At 38.5% G+C, this 18,533-nt stretch overlaps 3 protein-coding genes across 5 annotated transcripts; all 3 read right to left on the bottom strand.

Moving 5' to 3' along the window:
• Nucleotides 1–1,158: 1,158 nt before the first annotated feature.
• Nucleotides 1,159–12,013, bottom strand: path (solute carrier family 36 member pathetic). Of its 3 annotated transcripts, none has more exons than XM_070996971.1 (7): nucleotides 11,813–12,013; nucleotides 5,715–5,768; nucleotides 5,579–5,643; nucleotides 3,456–3,551; nucleotides 3,241–3,391; nucleotides 2,232–3,146; nucleotides 1,159–2,167 (listed from the first exon to the last, which is right to left on the bottom strand). In XM_070996971.1, exons 2-7 carry the CDS (start codon nucleotides 5,727–5,729, stop codon nucleotides 1,994–1,996), a joined length of 1,416 nt encoding a protein of 471 aa, XP_070853072.1. In that variant the 5' UTR covers nucleotides 5,730–5,768; nucleotides 11,813–12,013; the 3' UTR covers nucleotides 1,159–1,993. The 3 variants fall into 3 exon arrangements, with proteins under 3 accessions (XP_070853072.1, XP_070853073.1, XP_016934646.3); XM_070996972.1 differs by having other exon boundaries at nucleotides 5,715–5,752; nucleotides 11,813–12,012; XM_017079157.4 differs by lacking the exons at nucleotides 5,579–5,643; nucleotides 5,715–5,768; nucleotides 11,813–12,013 and adding an exon at nucleotides 3,625–3,749.
• A 1,868-nt stretch (nucleotides 12,014–13,881) lies between these two features.
• On the bottom strand, nucleotides 13,882–16,886 carry LOC108012476 (leucine-rich repeat-containing protein 59). Its single transcript, XM_017077873.4, has 4 exons — nucleotides 16,653–16,886; nucleotides 15,620–15,679; nucleotides 15,277–15,543; nucleotides 13,882–15,180 (listed from the first exon to the last, which is right to left on the bottom strand). Exons 1-4 carry the CDS (start codon nucleotides 16,764–16,766, stop codon nucleotides 14,632–14,634), a joined length of 990 nt encoding a protein of 329 aa, XP_016933362.3. The 5' UTR covers nucleotides 16,767–16,886; the 3' UTR covers nucleotides 13,882–14,631.
• A 430-nt stretch (nucleotides 16,887–17,316) lies between these two features.
• LOC108012630 (myb/SANT-like DNA-binding domain-containing protein 4) lies at nucleotides 17,317–18,446 on the bottom strand. Its single transcript, XM_017078051.4, has 3 exons — nucleotides 18,016–18,446; nucleotides 17,864–17,937; nucleotides 17,317–17,806 (listed from the first exon to the last, which is right to left on the bottom strand). Exons 1-3 carry the CDS (start codon nucleotides 18,401–18,403, stop codon nucleotides 17,480–17,482), a joined length of 789 nt encoding a protein of 262 aa, XP_016933540.3. The 5' UTR covers nucleotides 18,404–18,446; the 3' UTR covers nucleotides 17,317–17,479.
• Nucleotides 18,447–18,533: the final 87 nt, after the last annotated feature.

The following is an 18,533-nucleotide window of genomic DNA, read 5'->3' as shown; positions in this document are numbered from 1 at the left end:
ACCAAAAAAGGTTTTACATTACAAATTACAATAGACAGAGCAGTCGAAACCAACCACAAAAAAAGAAATAAAAGCGAGTCAGCTTCTGCAGTTTAGTAGATTGTAAAAACCAGACCTTGGCTCAATCAAGATGCAACAACATACTTAGGTCCATAGCATCCAGTCGTTGAGGAGAGACCCTACCAGAGATTAATTATTTTAAATCATAACCATAGCCTTGGACCTCGGGCTTTTTTGAAAATTTTGGTCGAACCGTTCGGGGCTGTTTTTCAAACCAAACCGAATTGCGGTCGCTAATTGGCCAAGTTTCGAGCTTCCTGGAGGGGCTCGCTCGTCGAACCCATCACAAATGGTCCAAACTCGATGTCAAGGATAAGCTGTTGGCTCTTCTGCCCCAGTCATTCCCAGGCCTTTCCAATTTGCATCTTGTCACAAAAGATGACAGGCCAATACCACGACCACGATCTGACATCTCGTCTCGATCTCTGTGGTCCACATCTTTGGCTTGGAGGTTACCTAATTGGCCAAAAGTTGAGTTCAATTGCCCGTAATGTTTGAACTTGCCCCCTTGCCTATCAAATATTATGGGCTTTTGTGTGGGATCGAACAAGCAATTCAGTGAGTTTAACATCAACACAAATCGAATTTGCTTCGCGTCTGTCCATTGTGCACTTGTTACCAATTAACAAATGACTATTCACTCCATTGGTAATTGAAGTTGCTCGGGACGGGTTTTTGGCCATTGAGGGGATGGTTATTCCAAAATAATCAAAGCAGCAAGTGCCACGCGTTGAACCCTCAGGCCAAAAATGACAGAGAAGTTCAGGGTCACATAAATTATAAAGTAAGATAGCATTTAAAAAGATAAAAACACTTTCCTTTGGCTTACACTCTCATATTTTACTTTTTGTGTATATTTATATCTTTGTTTGGTTTACATTTTAAACTTTTTTCAAAAAAGTAAACATTCATATCAATCTTTGTTCTTCTGAATATGTAATATGGACAACTCTAAATACTTTTCTGGGCAGATATACTTAGAACTCGTTGCGTTCATATCAATATACATATGTACAATAGACTTCATTTTTTTTACAAATAAATCTGCTTCGTTGTCTGCACGGGATCTTAAATGCAAAAATAAAATGTTTTAACATGTGTGTTTATCTTGTTTTATTTACTTTATAGTTTCGCTAAGTATTTTCTTTATATAGCTATAATTAAAATACAAAAATATGTATGCAACAAAAAAATATGTTTACATATAATGAATATCGGGGCAATTCAATGTAACTTATTACTCAGCTAGATTTCGTATAAAAATGGTATTCTTTGAGTAATTTAGCTCATCATATTTGGAACTGATTGATTGCAAAAACTTCTTTACAATCGTTTTTTGTTTTACGCTTACCAACTAAACATGTTAAAAAGTTAAATAATGTAGGCAAATCATTGGCTACGGAACAAAATAAAAAGAGGGGGAAAAAAGGTATGGGAAGATGGCTTTAGTTTTGGTTTTTGCTTTTAGTAATACTATTTTAGAACAGATAGAACAGGGTGGGTTGCGAGGATGGGGTGGGAGTGCAGCTAGTTTTGGCCGGGTGCTACATAAGTCTTTTATAGCTCTGTACTAAATCGTACTAAAATCAATAGGAAACGATGAAGTGCACTTAGTACAGTTCCAATTCGAATGCCGCTTGAATCTGATAGGTCTGTTCTAAAAGTGTTCTGAACGGCTATCAACTAGCTTACTCTCTACTACTTTATATAATTGCAAGTGTACTAAAACGTGCTAAAACGGCATAGTGGTGCTCCAGAGTGTGCTTAATATAGTAGGCACTCGCTTAGTGAAATCCCTAGTAAATCCCTTTCGGTTCTCAAACAGACACACTAAGCAACAGACAAAATGTACAAAATGTGGGCGCAGTTTTACATCTAACAATAGTTAGATAATTTCTAGGAAGCGGAGCCTCTCCTCCTAAATTTTGGGCTTCTATTCTCCAACGTTCTCATTACTAGAGTAGGCTTTCAGAATATCCTTGATGGCTGCCTGGGTGCCAAAGGTCAGGGCTGCAAAGCCGCACAAGGTGATGACGGCGTTCTTCCACAGTATCCAGTTGTACTGACCGAAACCTGTCTCCCAATGGACAATGAGCTCAATAACCACCTGAAAATCAAAGGGATATATAGTTAGTAAGTGGAAAATTGAACAATTGATATATTGAACTTACAGGGAAGATCAATCCCAGGATGGAGAAGCAGAAGGCACCGATGAGACCCATGAATGGGCCAATTTTAGGAACAGCCACGGCCAAAACAACGGCAGCAGTCACCATCACTGTCCGCAGCACATAGTTGACCAAAGTCGGACGCTTCTTGCACTTCTCCTTGATGCCATCCCACACGATCTCCAGGCACACAAAGAACTGCAGTCCAAATGTGCAATACACGGCCAGGGAAATGAGCACCTTAACAGCCTGGGCGGGCCACTCCGCGATTGGCAGATTCAGGGTGATACTCTCCTCGGTTCCAGCACCATAGCGCAGATAGCCAAGGAATCCCAGCAGCATGTAGATAAGGGTCACACCGGACATACCCTGGGTGAGCACTCCGCAAATTCCGAGGAAGCTCTGCGGCGTCTTCATGTTGTTCTCCAGCGGCATAACCACACCGATGGCCTCCATCGCGAAGATGGTGATGGAGAAGAATTGCGGCAGAGTGTGCCAGGACACGTACTCGCGATTCTCCACCGGTGGCAGATCCTGCACCAGGTAGTAGAACGTAATGCCCAGTCCCAGGGCCATGAAAACATTGGCCACCATCGAGACGGGCGCCAGGTACTTGAGATTGGGCACCCAGGCGATGAGGATCAAGGGTATCAGCATTGCGCAAATGAGCATGCGCAGCGACACCGCCGTTCCCGTCCAGTGGGCAATCAACTGCTCAAAATTGGAGGCCACGATCACAGTGTAGACCGAGCAGGTACCGAAGTAAGTCAGAAACAGACCAAACAGGATGGAGAACTTGGCCACCGGGGCAAAGCCACGGCACCATTTGGGTCCTTTCTGGAAGGCAGCCTCGGCAATCTCGGCAAAGGTCATCTTGGTGCGACGTGTCCTGTAGTACAGCTTGTGACCACATTTAACCTGGAAAAAAATAAATCGTTTATTAGTTAAATTGCTTGAAATTGATTAATTGATATTAACTTATTAAAATTAAAATTGTATTGCAAACACTTACCAGAACGTAACTGCAGTGTGTGCAAATGAAGGCGGTGAAAATGGTGGAGAAGATTCCCATGATGATACCAGAGCACATGAAAGCGAACGGCATGCCCAGGATGCCAGTTCCCAGGGAAGCCTTAAGCAAATGCGTGAGAGTTTCATTATCACTACAGAAGAAAGGGGTAAATAAATATTATTTTACATTTTAAACATAGTATGATAACAACTTACGTTGTGGGATGTTCGTTGTCTCGCAGGGCGAAGGGATCAAAGTCATTTCCTGCCAAGGCCTGCTCGGTATCCGACTTGCGGGGTTGGATTTTGTACCTAAAAGTTTAAAAGAAAGTAAACCCATTAGTTAAGGAATTTCTCTGAGGTTAAACTCCATTTATATGGCCACCTCAACTCCACATTGGTGGGTTCTAAGTCGTCCATTGTCATGCTGTTCGGGCCGATCGTCTGTGTAAAACTAAAACTCGCCACGGAACAGCAGCGGTTTCATATATGCTGACAGTGAAATTCCCTTGCACGGAATTGCTGCATCTGCAATTACACTTGTCGTGCAACCGTCGGCTCAAAATACTACACTTGTAACTTAATGTCGAGAGAAAAGGAAAGAAAAAAACTGCCGCTGAAGTCGAAGGCATTTGCCGGCCGAATTTGGTCATGCCGTTTCTGATTGGCCTGGCCTGGCCAATTGACGGAATCTATGGATTCCGATCCATTCCAGAGTGACTGACTCGACTTGCCGATTTAGTTGCATCAGCCATAAAAGAAAACTGCACACGAAAGCTGAAGAACTCAGCCTGGCTTTATGCTCAAAATATTTCGCACACCCAGGTTTCAAAAGCTCCCCAACGTATGCTATGGATTTTACAGAACCAGAGGTTAACGTAAGAAACAAGCAGAATATATTTATATATTTCTTAACATTTCTTATAATAATTAATTATATATTATTATTTTACTATTCCAAATTCTGACATAAAGTACATTCTAAAACGATAGCCTCGACAAATGTAATATGGTATAGTCATAAGAACTTTCTAAACTGTCCATTAAGTTTCAGTCCTTATATGAAGATTAATTATTCATTGCAAAATTGACTAAAAAATAAAGTAACATCCATTATCTAGAATACGTGCCTATAGCTTAAGTTAGTTGAAACCTTTAATATCACCGCAATATATTTACCATGTTTAAAAACGCTAATTTCTATAAGTGCCCCGGATGTAAATCATTTGAATGACAGCGCTTTTTTAGCACACGGATACTAAACTATACAGCTACTGGTAATTGCTGATATATAAAACCCCTTTTTAAATAAGAGTTCCGGGAACATACAATTGTACTGTATTAAAATCATGAGATTATTTTTCATTACGAAAATTCCTATCAGTTCAAGAACAAAACTCAGGTTATCAGCTATAGTTCATTGAATCAATCTATAAGTAATGCAGCGTCATCAAAATACGTTTTTGAATGACAAGAGCAAGGCAGAAAAAATTTTAATATTTATTTATAATATAGTATAATATTGTATAACTTTTACGAATTGAATTTCCCTGGTCAAAGTGCAGAAAAGTTTTGAATGTCATCTTTTGAAAATTTAAAGTGTACAACACGTGTGCCTGCTGATATTGTCATACAAATTGCAAATTTATTTCACGCCTTTTCCGTTCGTTGGAGCTGTTTTGCACATTTCATTTTCTTGTTTATCTCCTCAACCATAATATTTGCATCTGAAGGTAGATCAGCAAAGATCGATATTGGCTAAACGTCAGCAGATGGGATGCATAAATATTTTTGAAAACCTGCCAGCAGCAGCACCTTGAACTTGGGAGATAACTCACAGTATTGATTAGCAAAAGCGCTTAGATGTATGTAAGTGGATTTGATTTGAGTTTGATTTATTTCTATTGCGTTCTACGGTCGGAATTCATATTAGGTACACAACCCCTTAACAGAGGCTTACGTGATTTGTGCCTATTAGAAGGCAAGAGACTGATTGATTATACAGTTTTTTATCTGGAGAACTTAGCCCGGCTATCATGACTACTCTCGAATGGCTAGACATCTAATATTTTTAATAGCTGGGCGGCTACAGATCCCAATCCCCTCATCAAGACCATAATTGATAATTGTAATCAATCTGAGCTGCCCGTGTCAGAGTTGCCGGGCTTTAAGGTCTTACAAAGCATTTCTAGTCTCAATTTAGAAGTCGACGCCACATCAAAGGCCAATTAGCGACAGCAAGACACTAATCTACTCGTAAACTTAATTGGCAAACATGCCACACCAGCAATTTAGGCGAAATATTTTTAGCACATTGACCAGTCGACGACGACACTCACATGACTTTTCCTTCGCCGGGCAGGAATTGCTCCATTTCCTGGGGCGCATGCTTGGAGCCGCTGTCCTAAAAAGACCAAAGAAATGCCAACAATTAATAAAGGTAATTGCTCAATTGAGTTTCTAAGAAATGCTCACCACAATGTTAACCATTTTGAAAGCCGCTGTTTCCGTTCCTTAGTAAGAAATAAACTGCAAAGAGATTAAATAAACAAATACATTTAGTTTTAAGAAATCTATTGGGTATCCATCATATATCATAGCCAGTAAAACATCAAAAGATCCAATTGATCACCATCCATTTAAGATCATATTTCGTTCTGTGTAGAACAAGTATGCCTTTATTGATTTAATATTGAATTTTAATTGAGATTGTGGCGCTCAGACACTTTCATTTCCAAACCGGCTATTTCCAGACCCAAACTAATAGAATCCCCCTTTATTAGGTAAACGAACGGACAGCATCGCTCTTGATTTGATTTAATTGTCTGCGATTTCAGACTGAGATATTCCAATATGCAAAAGTTCAATTGCCCGTTAATTGTTTTGTGCGACTCACTTTCAAATTGAGGATGTTCGGGCTGACTTTAATTTATGGAAATAAATTGTGAATTCATTTTTCGGCAATTTGTATGCAAATTGAACATAATTTCGTTCATTGAAAACCTGCTCTAATGAGTTTTATTTTTAGTCCCTTTGGATGATGTCGCTAGTATTGTGTTCTCGATGACAAATTTCGGTTAATTGGTTTTTCCTTTTTGCGTTTCGGTTTTTGTGTCCCAGTTCTATTATTAATCCGTTAAATCCCAGTCACATGTGCCATATTTCACATAGTAAATGTGTCGAGTATGTGCTGAGTGGGTGAGTTTTTGTACTTTAGACTGGCCCCCAATGAGTTTCAGGTATACCAATATTTCTCTACGGTGTTGTACATTTTTGAGAACTTAAATAAGGGGGGCCTGCGTTTTGCTTTTCTTTTTCGAGCAAATGACAAATGATATATTTATGTGCATACATTTATTTTGCATATCAATTTCCAGCTCTCAGACGCTGCGTAGACAGTTTCGGATGTCTAAAGATATCTTTTGGCCGTTTGTTTTGGCCATGTTTCACCGCATATTTGACAGATTTCGCAACAAGGTTGAATGACCTCCCCACTTGACTTGGCCTGACCTCTGCGCTCAAGGGTCTAGATAGACAGATAAGCCCTGCGAAGAGCACGAGCTCCCACTTGGGGGCCACAAAACGAAGCTGGCTGACTTTTACGGCCATTTACAACCAATGCAAGGTGGCCAAAGGCAATTGGTATTGGTATTCATATATCACACGTTATCTAACCAAAGCGTCACAACAGCAAAATCACAAACATGGCACTCAATACCATCGATAAGATATAGGATCACAACATCGAGCTGAATTATCGCTCAATGAATGAATCAAATTTTTTAGAGAACTCAATATCTGCGTGCTGCATACGCAATATTTTGGCAACACAGTCGAGTAAAGAACCTTCACCCAGTGTAGACCAAAAAAAAAAAACGAAAAATGTTGGCACACATTTGGTAGTATTTTGTTTTATTTTTTTTTCACTATTTCTATATTTTTAGTTGTAGGTGCTTGACGTTTGTCATGCCAAATGTTTGCTCTTATCGCATACATAGTTTTCACTATTTTTTGCCCCAAAACCACTGCGAACTGGTTCGCCGATTTATCAGAAGATATATATACATACGTGTTATATATGTGCTCGTCTCGGTATTATCATTTATTTCGGTTGCGTGAGCAAAAAGCATGACACGGCTAAAATCAAACCGAAACATATACAAACCGATCCGACATTGGGAACAATTACAGGGCACGGGAATTGCCAAAAAATAGATCGATTGCATCATTTCAATTGAAATATCTTAGGTGTGTATGTGCGTTTACTTTTTCTTTTACTTTTGCACGATCAATAGTTTGTTGCACTGTTTACTTATCATCTTTGAGTAGACAAGTCTTCAAAAGGTAAAAAAAAACACCAAAATATCACATGTTACAAATCTGTATTGATAATTTTATTAGATATTTAATAACACTTTTAAAGTCATCATTATATTATATATTACTTTCAGATAGCTTGTGCTAATTAATTTAACAAACGCTACAATGTATTTGTCTTGAAAATACAAATTGTCAATTTGTTAAAATGCACATCGTTCATCGTTCGTTATATTTAATCTTAGCCAATTATCATCTGCCTGCCAAACGTGACAGATCTCTAAAAACCAAATTAAAACCTTGAATATCAAAAATCTTGCTAATGCAAAATATTCAGAAATTCTCAGGAAAGTAATGCCGCATTATTTGTATGTCATGCTAGATGAAAACAAAGAATCTTGTTAATGGCATGTGAGCGTGAGAATAGCCAGCAAAATGCTGTTGCTGCAACTATGCAGCTGGCATAAATTCAAACTCTTTATATTTCGTACACCCAACTGGTTTTCTCTTAAACTCTCCGGTTTCCTATTCAGCAGCATCCCCACATGTTGAGAGCAACTATATAATCAAAACCCACCCGGTCGAGCCCCTCAGCCACAAATGAAAACCACGTGTTTGTACTGCGTTGCCGAGGATTTATATTTATAGCTACTCTTAAAAGACATAATGCCATTTCAAAAGAACCTTCTAAAGAGTTTGGGACATTTTTGATAAATTCATATATTTATCATTGGGCCTGACTCATAATAATAGGAAATAGCAGCGGAAGTAGTTTAAGGAGTGTGTAATCATCATGGGGAGCCCAACCCTTAAAACATTATCCGATAATGCCGTCACTTCTCCCCCCACAATATCCGAGTGCGTTCTGCGTAAGCATAACGCGATACTCTCATTCTTGGCTAAATCTGTTTATATTTAGACTCAAGTTCATCACAGCGTCGTGCTGCAAAGCTTTTCTAAGATTTCATCAGCCAAAAAGTATTTGGGGGTTTTTTTTTGTACTCGTGGAATGCATTTGCCGCATGAGTTTTTGGAATGGGAAAGTTGACTCTCCTTATCTAGTGGTCAACAAAAAGGTTTCTGATTTCCCCCCTTTTGAGCGTTACGTATGCATGTTTATTTTGGGGCCTCATACAGAAATGAATTGCGAATTCAGCCAATCGCCGTACATTTAGTAATTATTTTTGTGGTAGGGTTTTCTGCGGAACTTGAGAGATAGTAGAACATGATTCGTGGAAGCAAACAAGGTTATGACACTCAACACGTCTGCAAAGAGGGCTGATAGAAGTTCTGAAAATATAGGGGAGTGGTATGGGTAGTACATCTTTATGTCTAGATCGTTGTAGAGTCTAATTGATTTTTGAATATTTTAGTTTTTTCACCTTTCTACGTTTTTAAATCTCAAAAAATATTTAAGCAGCTGTCTTCTGACGTTTTAATGAGCTCAGAGATCACTAGATCACGTCATCAGAACGATGTTTAGACTCCATATGCACATGAATAACAAGCCCGTGGCATTTCAATGAGAAACTGCTGATCAAATAGAGCTCCCAATGGGCTTCTACAAATTCACCTTATCAACGCGGAGACACGAGTTATAAAATAAAACCCTAATATCTGTCCGTCGTAAGCCGTTTTGTCTGTTTCGTGTTATCTACAGAAGCTCTGGAAAGCAAATGCAATTTGGCTGTTTGAGGTGCTTAAAATAATGAACAGCACCTGGAGAGTTTGCATGCGGTCGTTGCATAATGCCAAACCTGATAAAAACCCACGCACACCGCCATAAAGGTCACATTATCGTTTTAGAAGCTCTATGATTATCGATTTTTTTCGGTAATTGTTTTCTGCCTTCAGAGCGGTACTTTTTATTGGAAACTTTTTATCGAACGTCGATTTGTGACTGCCGTTCAATGGTCCAATCGATTTGGTGGGGAAACTTGGCTACCTGATAAAGAAACGACCTTCTCAGGTGTTACGGAAATTAGTTGTATCTAAAAATAAATCAGTTTCTGTCCGGTCAGTGGAGGCAAGAATGGCAGGCGGTCAAGTGTAATGTCTGTTGGAAAATTGCGCAAATGGGAAATGTGGACAAAAGAACGGAGGCGATTGACAGCAAAATAACAGTAAACAATCCTGCATTGACATTGAATAGGACAGAGACCTCAAGCTTAATGCCCTTATATATATACCGGAACAATATTACGTTTAGCAGAACTTTAACTAATTATTACAAAATAGTATTGACATATTAAAAAGTGTTTTTGTTATTCAGTCTTTTATGTGTTTATTATAAGTTGGCTAAGTTAACCTTAAGTTAAAGTTAACCTAAGTTAAACTATACTCGACTTTAACTTTATTTGTATAACAATTAGGAAACCATAAAATACCCAAAGTTCCACTGTAAAATCTTTTGTTATAACCCAAAGCTAAATTTAAAATTCCTAATCCCAAAATCGCATGTGTGTAAAATAGATTTATTCTTGGAATATGTCAAATGTCTCGAAGGCCGCCCACGCAATCAACAGTTGCACCCACTCTCTTTCTTTCTTTTCCGTAGCTCTCTCTTCCTCTGGTTGGTATTGCTTTTCACCCACTTGCTTTCCTTGGACTCCAGTCTCTGACGTCACAGTTTTACTGCGTCTTTGACTTTTGCTTGTAAATGGCTGTTATGTTAATTACCAACAACGACAATAGCACCAAAATCAATAACACAACTACAGAATGAGCGCGTAAAAAAGGGAAATGGGTACATCGTAAAGATATGGCCAAAACAGACACACCTCAGCACAGAAAGAAAGTCATTTAAGTGCTGAAAAACTATCATAAGTCTTCAAGAATTAAGTCCTAATATATTATGGAAACTTGTTTGTTTTACTCTTCAATAATCTTGATTATATTCCTACTCTTTCTTAATAATTCCAACTTACTTTATAAGATATAATAAACTGTAAAATATAATAAAAATAATAATCATCCCTACTAAATTACCATAAGCTAGCTTAGGGCCTTTTTGCTGCTATAGCTCTAAAACAAACCCACTGTTAGCCTTTAGTTTTAACTATAAGTTAGCATTAGATAATAATAATAATCCTAAAATCCCCATTATAACAAGGATCCGAGAGATAAAGGGATTTTTTAAAGTATTTTGGATTAACTTTGTGTTCTTTGTTACCGTTTTTCAAATTGTACGGGTAGTACACTTTTAAAGTTAGAACCAATAGTTCTCAAGTGATAGAAATTTCAAGGCTTTAAAATATCTAGAAATATAGTATTATCTATATTGATACCATATGATTGATTTATATTTCTTTCTGTGCACCCATCCCATTTTGGCCTGATTTCCCTTTGGCCATGTCCTTGATGAGTCAGTTTGGATCGTTCTGAAAGTGGGTGGGTGCACTAGTTCGTGTGGGTGAGGTAATTGCATTGACGTGTGCAGATAGCTTTGATAGTAAACCCCCTTCTTTTTTTTCGTTGATGTGCTTTTCTAACACTTTTTTTGGTCCGCTGGCATTGGAGGGAACTTTCCCTTGGCTAAGTGCTCAATTACAGTGCTACAATTACGTATTGCAGTTTAGCGAGAAACGTGGAACATCAGCAAGTCAAATGGGGAAACCTATTCGCAGCCATTGAACTATCGCATACACAAACAACAAACACCAAACTGCAAAGGAAAGCGCGGGCACTCGGGAAAATGAAAATGCTAATATTCCATTCATGTGTTAGAAAAAAGAAAAAAAAGAATTCTTCAAAAAGAACCGAAAAATTAATTGGTACAAAATTGAAATTGAAGAAAGAGGGAACCGCAAATAACGGGACAGGTGCAACGTGGTCTTTTTAATGTCGACGACGCAAATGCACGCGTGTCTCTTTTTTTTGACTGTCGAAATTGTTGGGCTTTATGAAAAGGTTTCCGTTTTAATTGTGGTTATAATTGTCACTGTGGTTATTTCTGGTCCGCTTTTTTTTCCCGATTTCGGGGTTCTCACCTACACTACTCTGTTTTTTTTGACAATGTCAATTAATTATACACTTTTTCGTGGCTTCCATTAGAATGTTTTTCGAATACATAACACATGTGTGCTAGACAGTTGCACTCTGCCTCTGCTATTTTCAGACAAACCCAATTTTTTTCTGTTTCTGCCATGTGCTTCACGTCGCCCTCTTCCTCTTCCTCTTCCTCTTTCCGTTTCCCTTCCCTTCACGCCAACTGTACACATGTAGCTTAGCATTTCTGGTTTTTCGTAAACGCTTACGTATTTCTTCCTTTTCTGGAGTGCTGGCGGTACACGAAATGCCGCGTAAATCAAAGAGTTTGTCTCCCGGTCGATCGCCCTCGGTGTTTTTGGTCAAAAAATCGCTTGAATAATGCCAACAGTTCAACGTAGCGCTGCTGGCTACCAAAAATCGGACTACCTCCCACGAGAACCGGTGGACTGCGCGAATTCCAAAGAGTAACTGTGAAGAGCGCTCGGCGGCGGGCTGTTTAAATACTCGGTGAGAGCCGTTGCGAGAGCGCGCCAACACAAAAACGCAGCCGGCTTCGTATAGGTCTGTCAATCTATCTTTTTTTTTTTTGAACGTTTTAATTTCTGAATTCATATCTTAATTTACCAGCTAAAAGACTAAAAACTAAAAATGCAAAAATTAATTAACTTACAATTAAATTATAAGGTTTTAATAACATTTTTAAAAAGGTCTTAGGTTTGAGCAACTTTACGTTTTGAAATTAAATAGTTTTGAAAACGTCCAAAAGTTGATTTGACTTTTTCCCGCTAAAAAACACTAATGCTTCGTTAAAGAGAAGAGAGGGGAGCAAAAGAGAGCCAGAAGGCTCAAAGCCGGCAAAAGAGAAGGAGAGTAGCCGAAAGTCAGGAGGCACAAAACAAAGGACGACAAAAAGGATGCGCTGAATTAAAAGAGAGCAAGCGAAACGAGAGATGAATAAAAAGACATTTAGAGAGAGATCCCTCTCCGCTCCAGAGAGCAACTCCTAAAGGGCAAGGGCCTTCTCCATGTTTTTGGATGACGAAATCTAAGTCAAGCTTTGCATAAGCGTGGCAAATTCTATAGTTCCATACTCGCCGGAAACGCGAAACTTTAAAATTGGAGTGAGGGTAGAGCGGTGAGGTCCTTTGCAAAGAAATTGTTAAACAGAATTTCATCAGCAATTAGGAGGGACCAATTTCTATTCTGGGAACCGAACAAATTGATATTCGTAAACATTTATCCAAGCTTTTGCTCGCTCACGGTGTATAGTAATAATTTTCTCCCGCTCATGAGTACGTCATCGTTCTACTACTTTCTATTGATGAAATTCACTTTATTATGGAACCGGTTTGTTTTCGCAAGTCATTTATCAATTAATTGCGATATGCGAATGAACTGATTACGTAGGAATACCAAAAATACAGAGAGATATGTACATATAAACAATATATGAAAGTAGAAACACCTTGACAGTTAACAAAATATCAAGACGGTTTGCAAGGATATCCACATTTTTAAGATGAGTTTTGATTTTAGCAAGGAAAAAGTAGATCTCAACATTTATAAACGTAAACGTCACGATTGAAAGTATATTTAGAAAATCTGCTTTAAAAGTTAAACGTTTTATAAGATCATTTAACTATTAAAAGATAATTTCATCTTCGAATGATTAGATACGATGTCGTTAAATTTTGTTTTAAAATTTTTTTTGTTAAATATTTATTTTATACATAAACACATTATAGGTCATTCTCGAAACTCGATTTAAATCCGGGGCCAAAATTTGTGCATTTTCTCTCAAAGTAGTAAATATTTTCACATAAGTATGTATATGTTTTAAAAAACCCAGTTTTTAGTTACACACTTCTTCGAATTATAAGCGTGAATTTCGTTATAACAAAATCATATATTTTAGGAAGGTTAATTTCTGGAAAATTTCTTCTGTATTCATGGACTAGACCTAGGGGAGTAATAAAAACAGATGGCCGTGCAGTTGATATTTATATTTAATAAAAAAGCGGTGATAGTGCTCGCGTGCTCAATGGGGGGGCTATAAATACTAGATAACGTGACAAAACCAATAGATAAGCGTGAATTTGAAATAATCTTAATTAAAATAAGTTTTATTTACCATTTCCTGCGAAATAAGACTAAGTTTAGTTGTTTGATTTATATTGCAAATATTTCAATAAATTCTGACAAGACATCTATTATGTACCATAATACAATAATAATGCACGCTTGTCATTTGAGTTCTTGGTCGTTTGCGAGTAAAAATAAAACCCTGAATAGGAAACTCTTCCTACAAGAACAAACCCCCAATGACTAAAACACATTTGTTAAAATGTAAAATTTTATTCCAAAAATCTTTTATTTGTTACAGTACAATAATTTTTATTTCGCATAAATCATATGAAACCGCTAAAAGTTCGTTTAGATTTTCTGCAAATCCCACCAACGGTGGTAAACATAATTTGCGTATTCCGATAAAACCTATGAGATTTGAAATCTACAAATGTAAAGTGGTCAGGCTAACATGAATATAATTTGAGCTTGAACTTCAAATAAAATGGAGATTGCACTGGGTATTCTTACAATTGATTAAAGTATTTTATTTGTGACTGATTCGATTCGATCTGATAGATGTGGATATTACAAGGGGGTCTGGTCTGACTGTGTCTGTAGTTTCTATGCGTTGGCCAGTTTTGAACCGCCATTCAGTTACTATTGAGTTGAGTTTGAGCTATGGTTAGGTTAGCTGTAGATTCATCTGAGTTCGATTAAGTTGAGTGATTGAGTGTAGTTTGGTGTCTTTTAAGTGGCCTCTTCAGTTGCGGAGTGCATGCGGTTTTCTTCCTGTTAAAATCTCCTGTCAATGGACGTAGTGTCTTAGAGTCTATCAAAATAAATGGCAGTAAATTACACATAATGGTATATCAAAGTAGCAGTCGTATAACTCGTTCAGGTGGTCTACACGTATCCCAATTTTAAGTCTGCCTCCACACACGCGCTATGCATCCGAATTTTGTTTAGCGATACCATCTATTTGAAGCCCAGCGCCCTATGGCTTCAAATAAATGAACCGTCAGTGTTCCTCTGGCGGTGTACGGAATTCGGAGATCCAGTCGGTGACACGCAGCCGAAAGATCTCCGTTTTGGTCAGGATCCAATCACGATACTGGTGTGGTATATACTCCACCAGCTTGTCTGCGATGTCGGGATTCTTGAACATGATCATATAGATGATCAGCAAATTGATGACAAAGAGGACGAGAAAGGTCACCAGTGAGGATAGTGCGGCCCTTGAGAGTAGATTCAACCATGAGCCACCATTCGAGTTCTTTTTCTTTTGATTGTTCTTTAGACTTGACTTGGATCCCGATCCAGTTGCTCCACTTCCTGATGGTCCACCGGCATTCACTGGTTTGATTGTCAGCTCGCTGTCTCCTCCCCCAGCGAGTTTTTTGGCTTTCGCTTTCTTATTATTGGGCTTAGTGGACTTTTTTCCGCCAGTTGCTCCGCCATTTGCTTGGGCAGAGTTGGAGTCCCCGGCTCCGGCCATTTTCAGGGTCTCCTGGGCGGCCAAACGTTCACGTTCAATGAATTCCGGCTTGTAGTTGGCGCAAATGCTGACCTGGATAATGAAGAAAATGGGGAAAAAAGTTAGATGTGGGCAAAACGGGCGCAAAGCTGTGCCACTCGAGGGCCACTCGAGTCGACAAGCACTTACAGTATTCTTGGCCGCCTGCTGGCAGTCCTTTTGCGTGGAGCAGCAGCCCACAATCTTCTGCCAGGCGGGCGTCAGGGGGTTCCCCTTCAGATCCAAGTAGCGCAAACGACGCAGCTGACCGAAGCTGATGGGCAGGTGCTCCAGGCAGTTGTTGTACAGGTCCAAGTGGCGCAGCTGCTCCAGCTGGCCAAAGTCCTCGGGCAGGAATGTTATTTGATTCTTGCTCAGATCCAGTCGCACCAGACGTGTGAGAATCGAAAAGTTTTTCTAAACCAAAAAAAGGGGGTGCCCAAAAAGTGACATTTAGGAAGTGTGCTAGATGATACTTGGAGGAGCTACTTACTCCCAGGTTGACCAGGCGATTGCTGGAGAGATCCAAAACAGTGACGCGCTTAAACGAAGCCTGCAAAGCACAAGGACAAACTGAATTGAGAACCAGTGGCAAAACATGACCGAAAAAAGAAACCCCCGAACAATGTAACTTAAAAATCCCTTTCTCTTGCACTGCACCCTTTTTTGTTAGGGAATAAGGGTATGTTGGGTATCTTTAAATTTATTTCATCTTTACTTCTAGCTAAATTGTCATTATTAAATTTCAATTTAAAGCCAAAATAATAGTACTAAATAATAAAAAACAAAAATATTCATATGTTAACTTTAACTTTAAAATGTATTTAATTAAATTATCCATTTTGTACAGCTTTGATTGGGTCATTATAATTTTTGTTAAATGTTTGTAAAGAAGTGAAGGATACAAATGTTTCCTTGTAATTTAATATATCATGTATTTGCTACGAAAGGAACAATGCTAAATTTTAATTTTTTAATATAGTTATCTATTTTTCGCTGCTTAATTTATAATTCCTTTTATTTATACTAGTTTAGTCACACTTAAATTCATAAAAACTGCAAGTGTATTATTTGTAAGATCAAAAATGAAGTACCAGGTATTTTATAGTCGAGTTCCACACTCGCTCTTCTTTTTTTTTTGGCAACCTTCTTGGTTTTTGAGGGGTGGCAAAGACCAAAAATCAACCCCCTCGAGCGAATTCAACTGCAATTCCAACCACACAAGGGTTAAGGGGTGGACGCAAGAGAAGAGGGAGAGGGTCAACGTCAGCGTTAATTGCAAGCCAGCCGGCAGAACAACAACAACAACACCAAGAGTGATATGGAGAGGAGAGAGAGAGAGGAAGTGGGTCTCTCCTTCTCCAGCTCAGCACCCCCTGCCCCCTGCTATTCGAGCAAGCGAGATAGACAGTGACTAGACATTCGCCAGACAACAACGTGGCCCCCAAGAGGAAGTGAGATGGGGACAATGCAGATAGAGACACCAAGAACCGGCGCTAATTACTTGTACTTGTTCTTGTACTTACAATCTCCCGCACCGGTATTTCGCTCAATTCGGAGAGGCTCAGATCGCAGGACTCGTCCACCACCCGCTCCTTCACGTTCACCTTCACCTTCGCCTTGTCACCGGGTTTCGGCATTTTGGCGACACTTATTTATCCACAATTTTCGGTTTAGTTCCAGCTGTTGTTTCTCCTCTGTTTTTTTTTTGTTTTCCTCGGAAACTTACGAACTTACGTTCACTTACGTTTACCTTACGTGATTTTCAAAAGTTACGTTGGTGGGAAAGCGCCTGTTAGCTCGAAAAATACCAAACACAATCACGATAACGGCTGTTTTTTATAAGCCAACGAATACGGGCATACTACTGACTTTTCAAACTGGCTTACTTTGATAAAGAAAAAATATTATAACAAAACTTTCAATAAATATTGTGTTAATGTTCTTCCTCAGACCAATTTCCTCTGTCTGACAGCGCGTCGAAATCTTTAGGTTTTTAATGGTATTTTTCCATAAACACAAAAGGGTTAAAAAATTTAACCTAAGATTTTTTTTTATTTTGTTCAATAAGCTACTTAGTAGTTTTTTTCCTAAAATTGGAAAATATTTACCTAAAACTGAAGCTTAGGTAGGGGTTTGATTTGTTTAAAGTATTTCAAATTTTGAAATCAAACTAAACATATATTTTTTAATATTTTCTAATGTCCTCTTGTCAATAGATTGTCTTAAATACTTGTAATTAATGTCGATTTTCTAGTTCAAAATGGAGATTCGTTCGCTTATTGTTATATAAATCAGGTGAGTATTAACTTTTAACATAAAAGTCTCAATTTTGATTCTTTGGACAGTTTAACTAACTTAAATTACTTTGTCTAATTTTAGCTAGTTCTTCGCGTTTTACTTCGATTTCCATTTCAAGTAATTGGTTTTTCAATCGAGCCGTTTGCAGCTCAACAATTTGTTTCTCCATTTCGTATTTGTGTTGTTCAGCGGCTCTGGAATTCTGGTCTCTATAATACTGCTGTTGTAGTTTAAACAATTCAACCTGCTCCTTTTCAGTGCGGGGTGTTCTATTGATTTGTGGCAAAGTTGGAGAACCGCATTCCCTTAATCTTTTCGCCTTCCATCTTTGAGAAGCCTCTAGGATGGATACCTCGGGGTCGTCGATATCATCAATGTTCTTGAAAAAATATAAAGGAGATTATGGAACTTGGTTAATTAACTACTTTTAACTTACCTGCAGTAGTTGAGAGCTATCTGAGCTGATGGATGGATTTTCTTCTTTGGCTACATTTATTAACTGGAAGTTTCCTGCAAACAGTTTTGGGTTTGTATATTTTGTTATATTGGCTATAAATTACCATCCTTTTACATATTTATAACACTTACCATCGCTGTCAAACTGGTTTTCCAGCGGGGTGGTGATGTTTCCTATATGTCCGTCATTGTTATCCGTCATTGAGGTCCTGGAACACCATGAACTTCCTGCCACAGAGAGTTCCCTTTCGTGGTCCCAGTTTTTAACTCCTCTGTACTTATTTCGGGAATTTTTCTTCATATTATCGTATTTTTCACGCAGGGCCGCACACGTTCGGTCGGTTCCTGTTTGTGCCCTAAACTCCGCGGCCAATTGCTCCCACGTTTCAGCCTTCCTTCGCCAAGTTGCCGCATCTTTCTTCTTGTCCTGCAGAATATCCTTTTTCAACAGCACGAGATCAATTAGAACATGTTCTTCCTGCTCGGAAAAGTTTTTTCCTCGAATTCTTTTAGCAGACATTTTAACAACAAATAAAACATAAACACGGAACAGCTGTGTGCCCTCTTTATCGATACCTTAGAATTTCATCCCTGGTCGGATAAGTAACTTGATTTTAGGCGCCCATTTTTGTTTCAAAATTGAAAATTGT

The sequence above is a fragment of the Drosophila suzukii genome, chromosome 3, assembly GCF_043229965.1.
Source record: "Drosophila suzukii chromosome 3, CBGP_Dsuzu_IsoJpt1.0, whole genome shotgun sequence".
In the NCBI taxonomy this organism is placed as follows: domain Eukaryota; kingdom Metazoa; phylum Arthropoda; class Insecta; order Diptera; family Drosophilidae; genus Drosophila; species Drosophila suzukii.
This window is presented reverse-complemented; position numbering and strand designations above follow the sequence as displayed.

Excerpts from the sequence above, each read along its gene's own strand:
- LOC108012476 (XM_017077873.4), bottom strand. The coding sequence starts at position 16,766 with ATGCCGAAACCCGGTGACAAGGCGAAGGTGAAGGTGAACGTGAAGGAG. Across the intron at positions 15,680-16,652 it reads AAATACCGGTGCGGGAGATT|GCTTCGTTTAAGCGCGTCAC; the intron begins GTAAGTACAAGA and ends TGTGCTTTGCAG. Across the intron at positions 15,544-15,619 it reads ATCGCCTGGTCAACCTGGGA|AAAAACTTTTCGATTCTCAC; the intron begins GTAAGTAGCTCC and ends TTTTTGGTTTAG.
- LOC108012630 (XM_017078051.4), bottom strand. The coding sequence starts at position 18,403 with ATGTCTGCTAAAAGAATTCGAGGAAAAAACTTTTCCGAGCAGGAAGAA. Across the intron at positions 17,938-18,015 it reads AAACCAGTTTGACAGCGATG|GAAACTTCCAGTTAATAAAT; the intron begins GTAAGTGTTATA and ends AACTGTTTGCAG. Across the intron at positions 17,807-17,863 it reads ATAGCTCTCAACTACTGCAG|AACATTGATGATATCGACGA; the intron begins GTAAGTTAAAAG and ends TATTTTTTCAAG.
- path (XM_070996971.1), bottom strand. Across the intron at positions 3,392-3,455 it reads GACAACGAACATCCCACAAC|TGATAATGAAACTCTCACGC; the intron begins GTAAGTTGTTAT and ends TTTCTTCTGTAG. Across the intron at positions 2,168-2,231 it reads TCCTGGGATTGATCTTCCCT|GTGGTTATTGAGCTCATTGT; the intron begins GTAAGTTCAATA and ends TTTGATTTTCAG.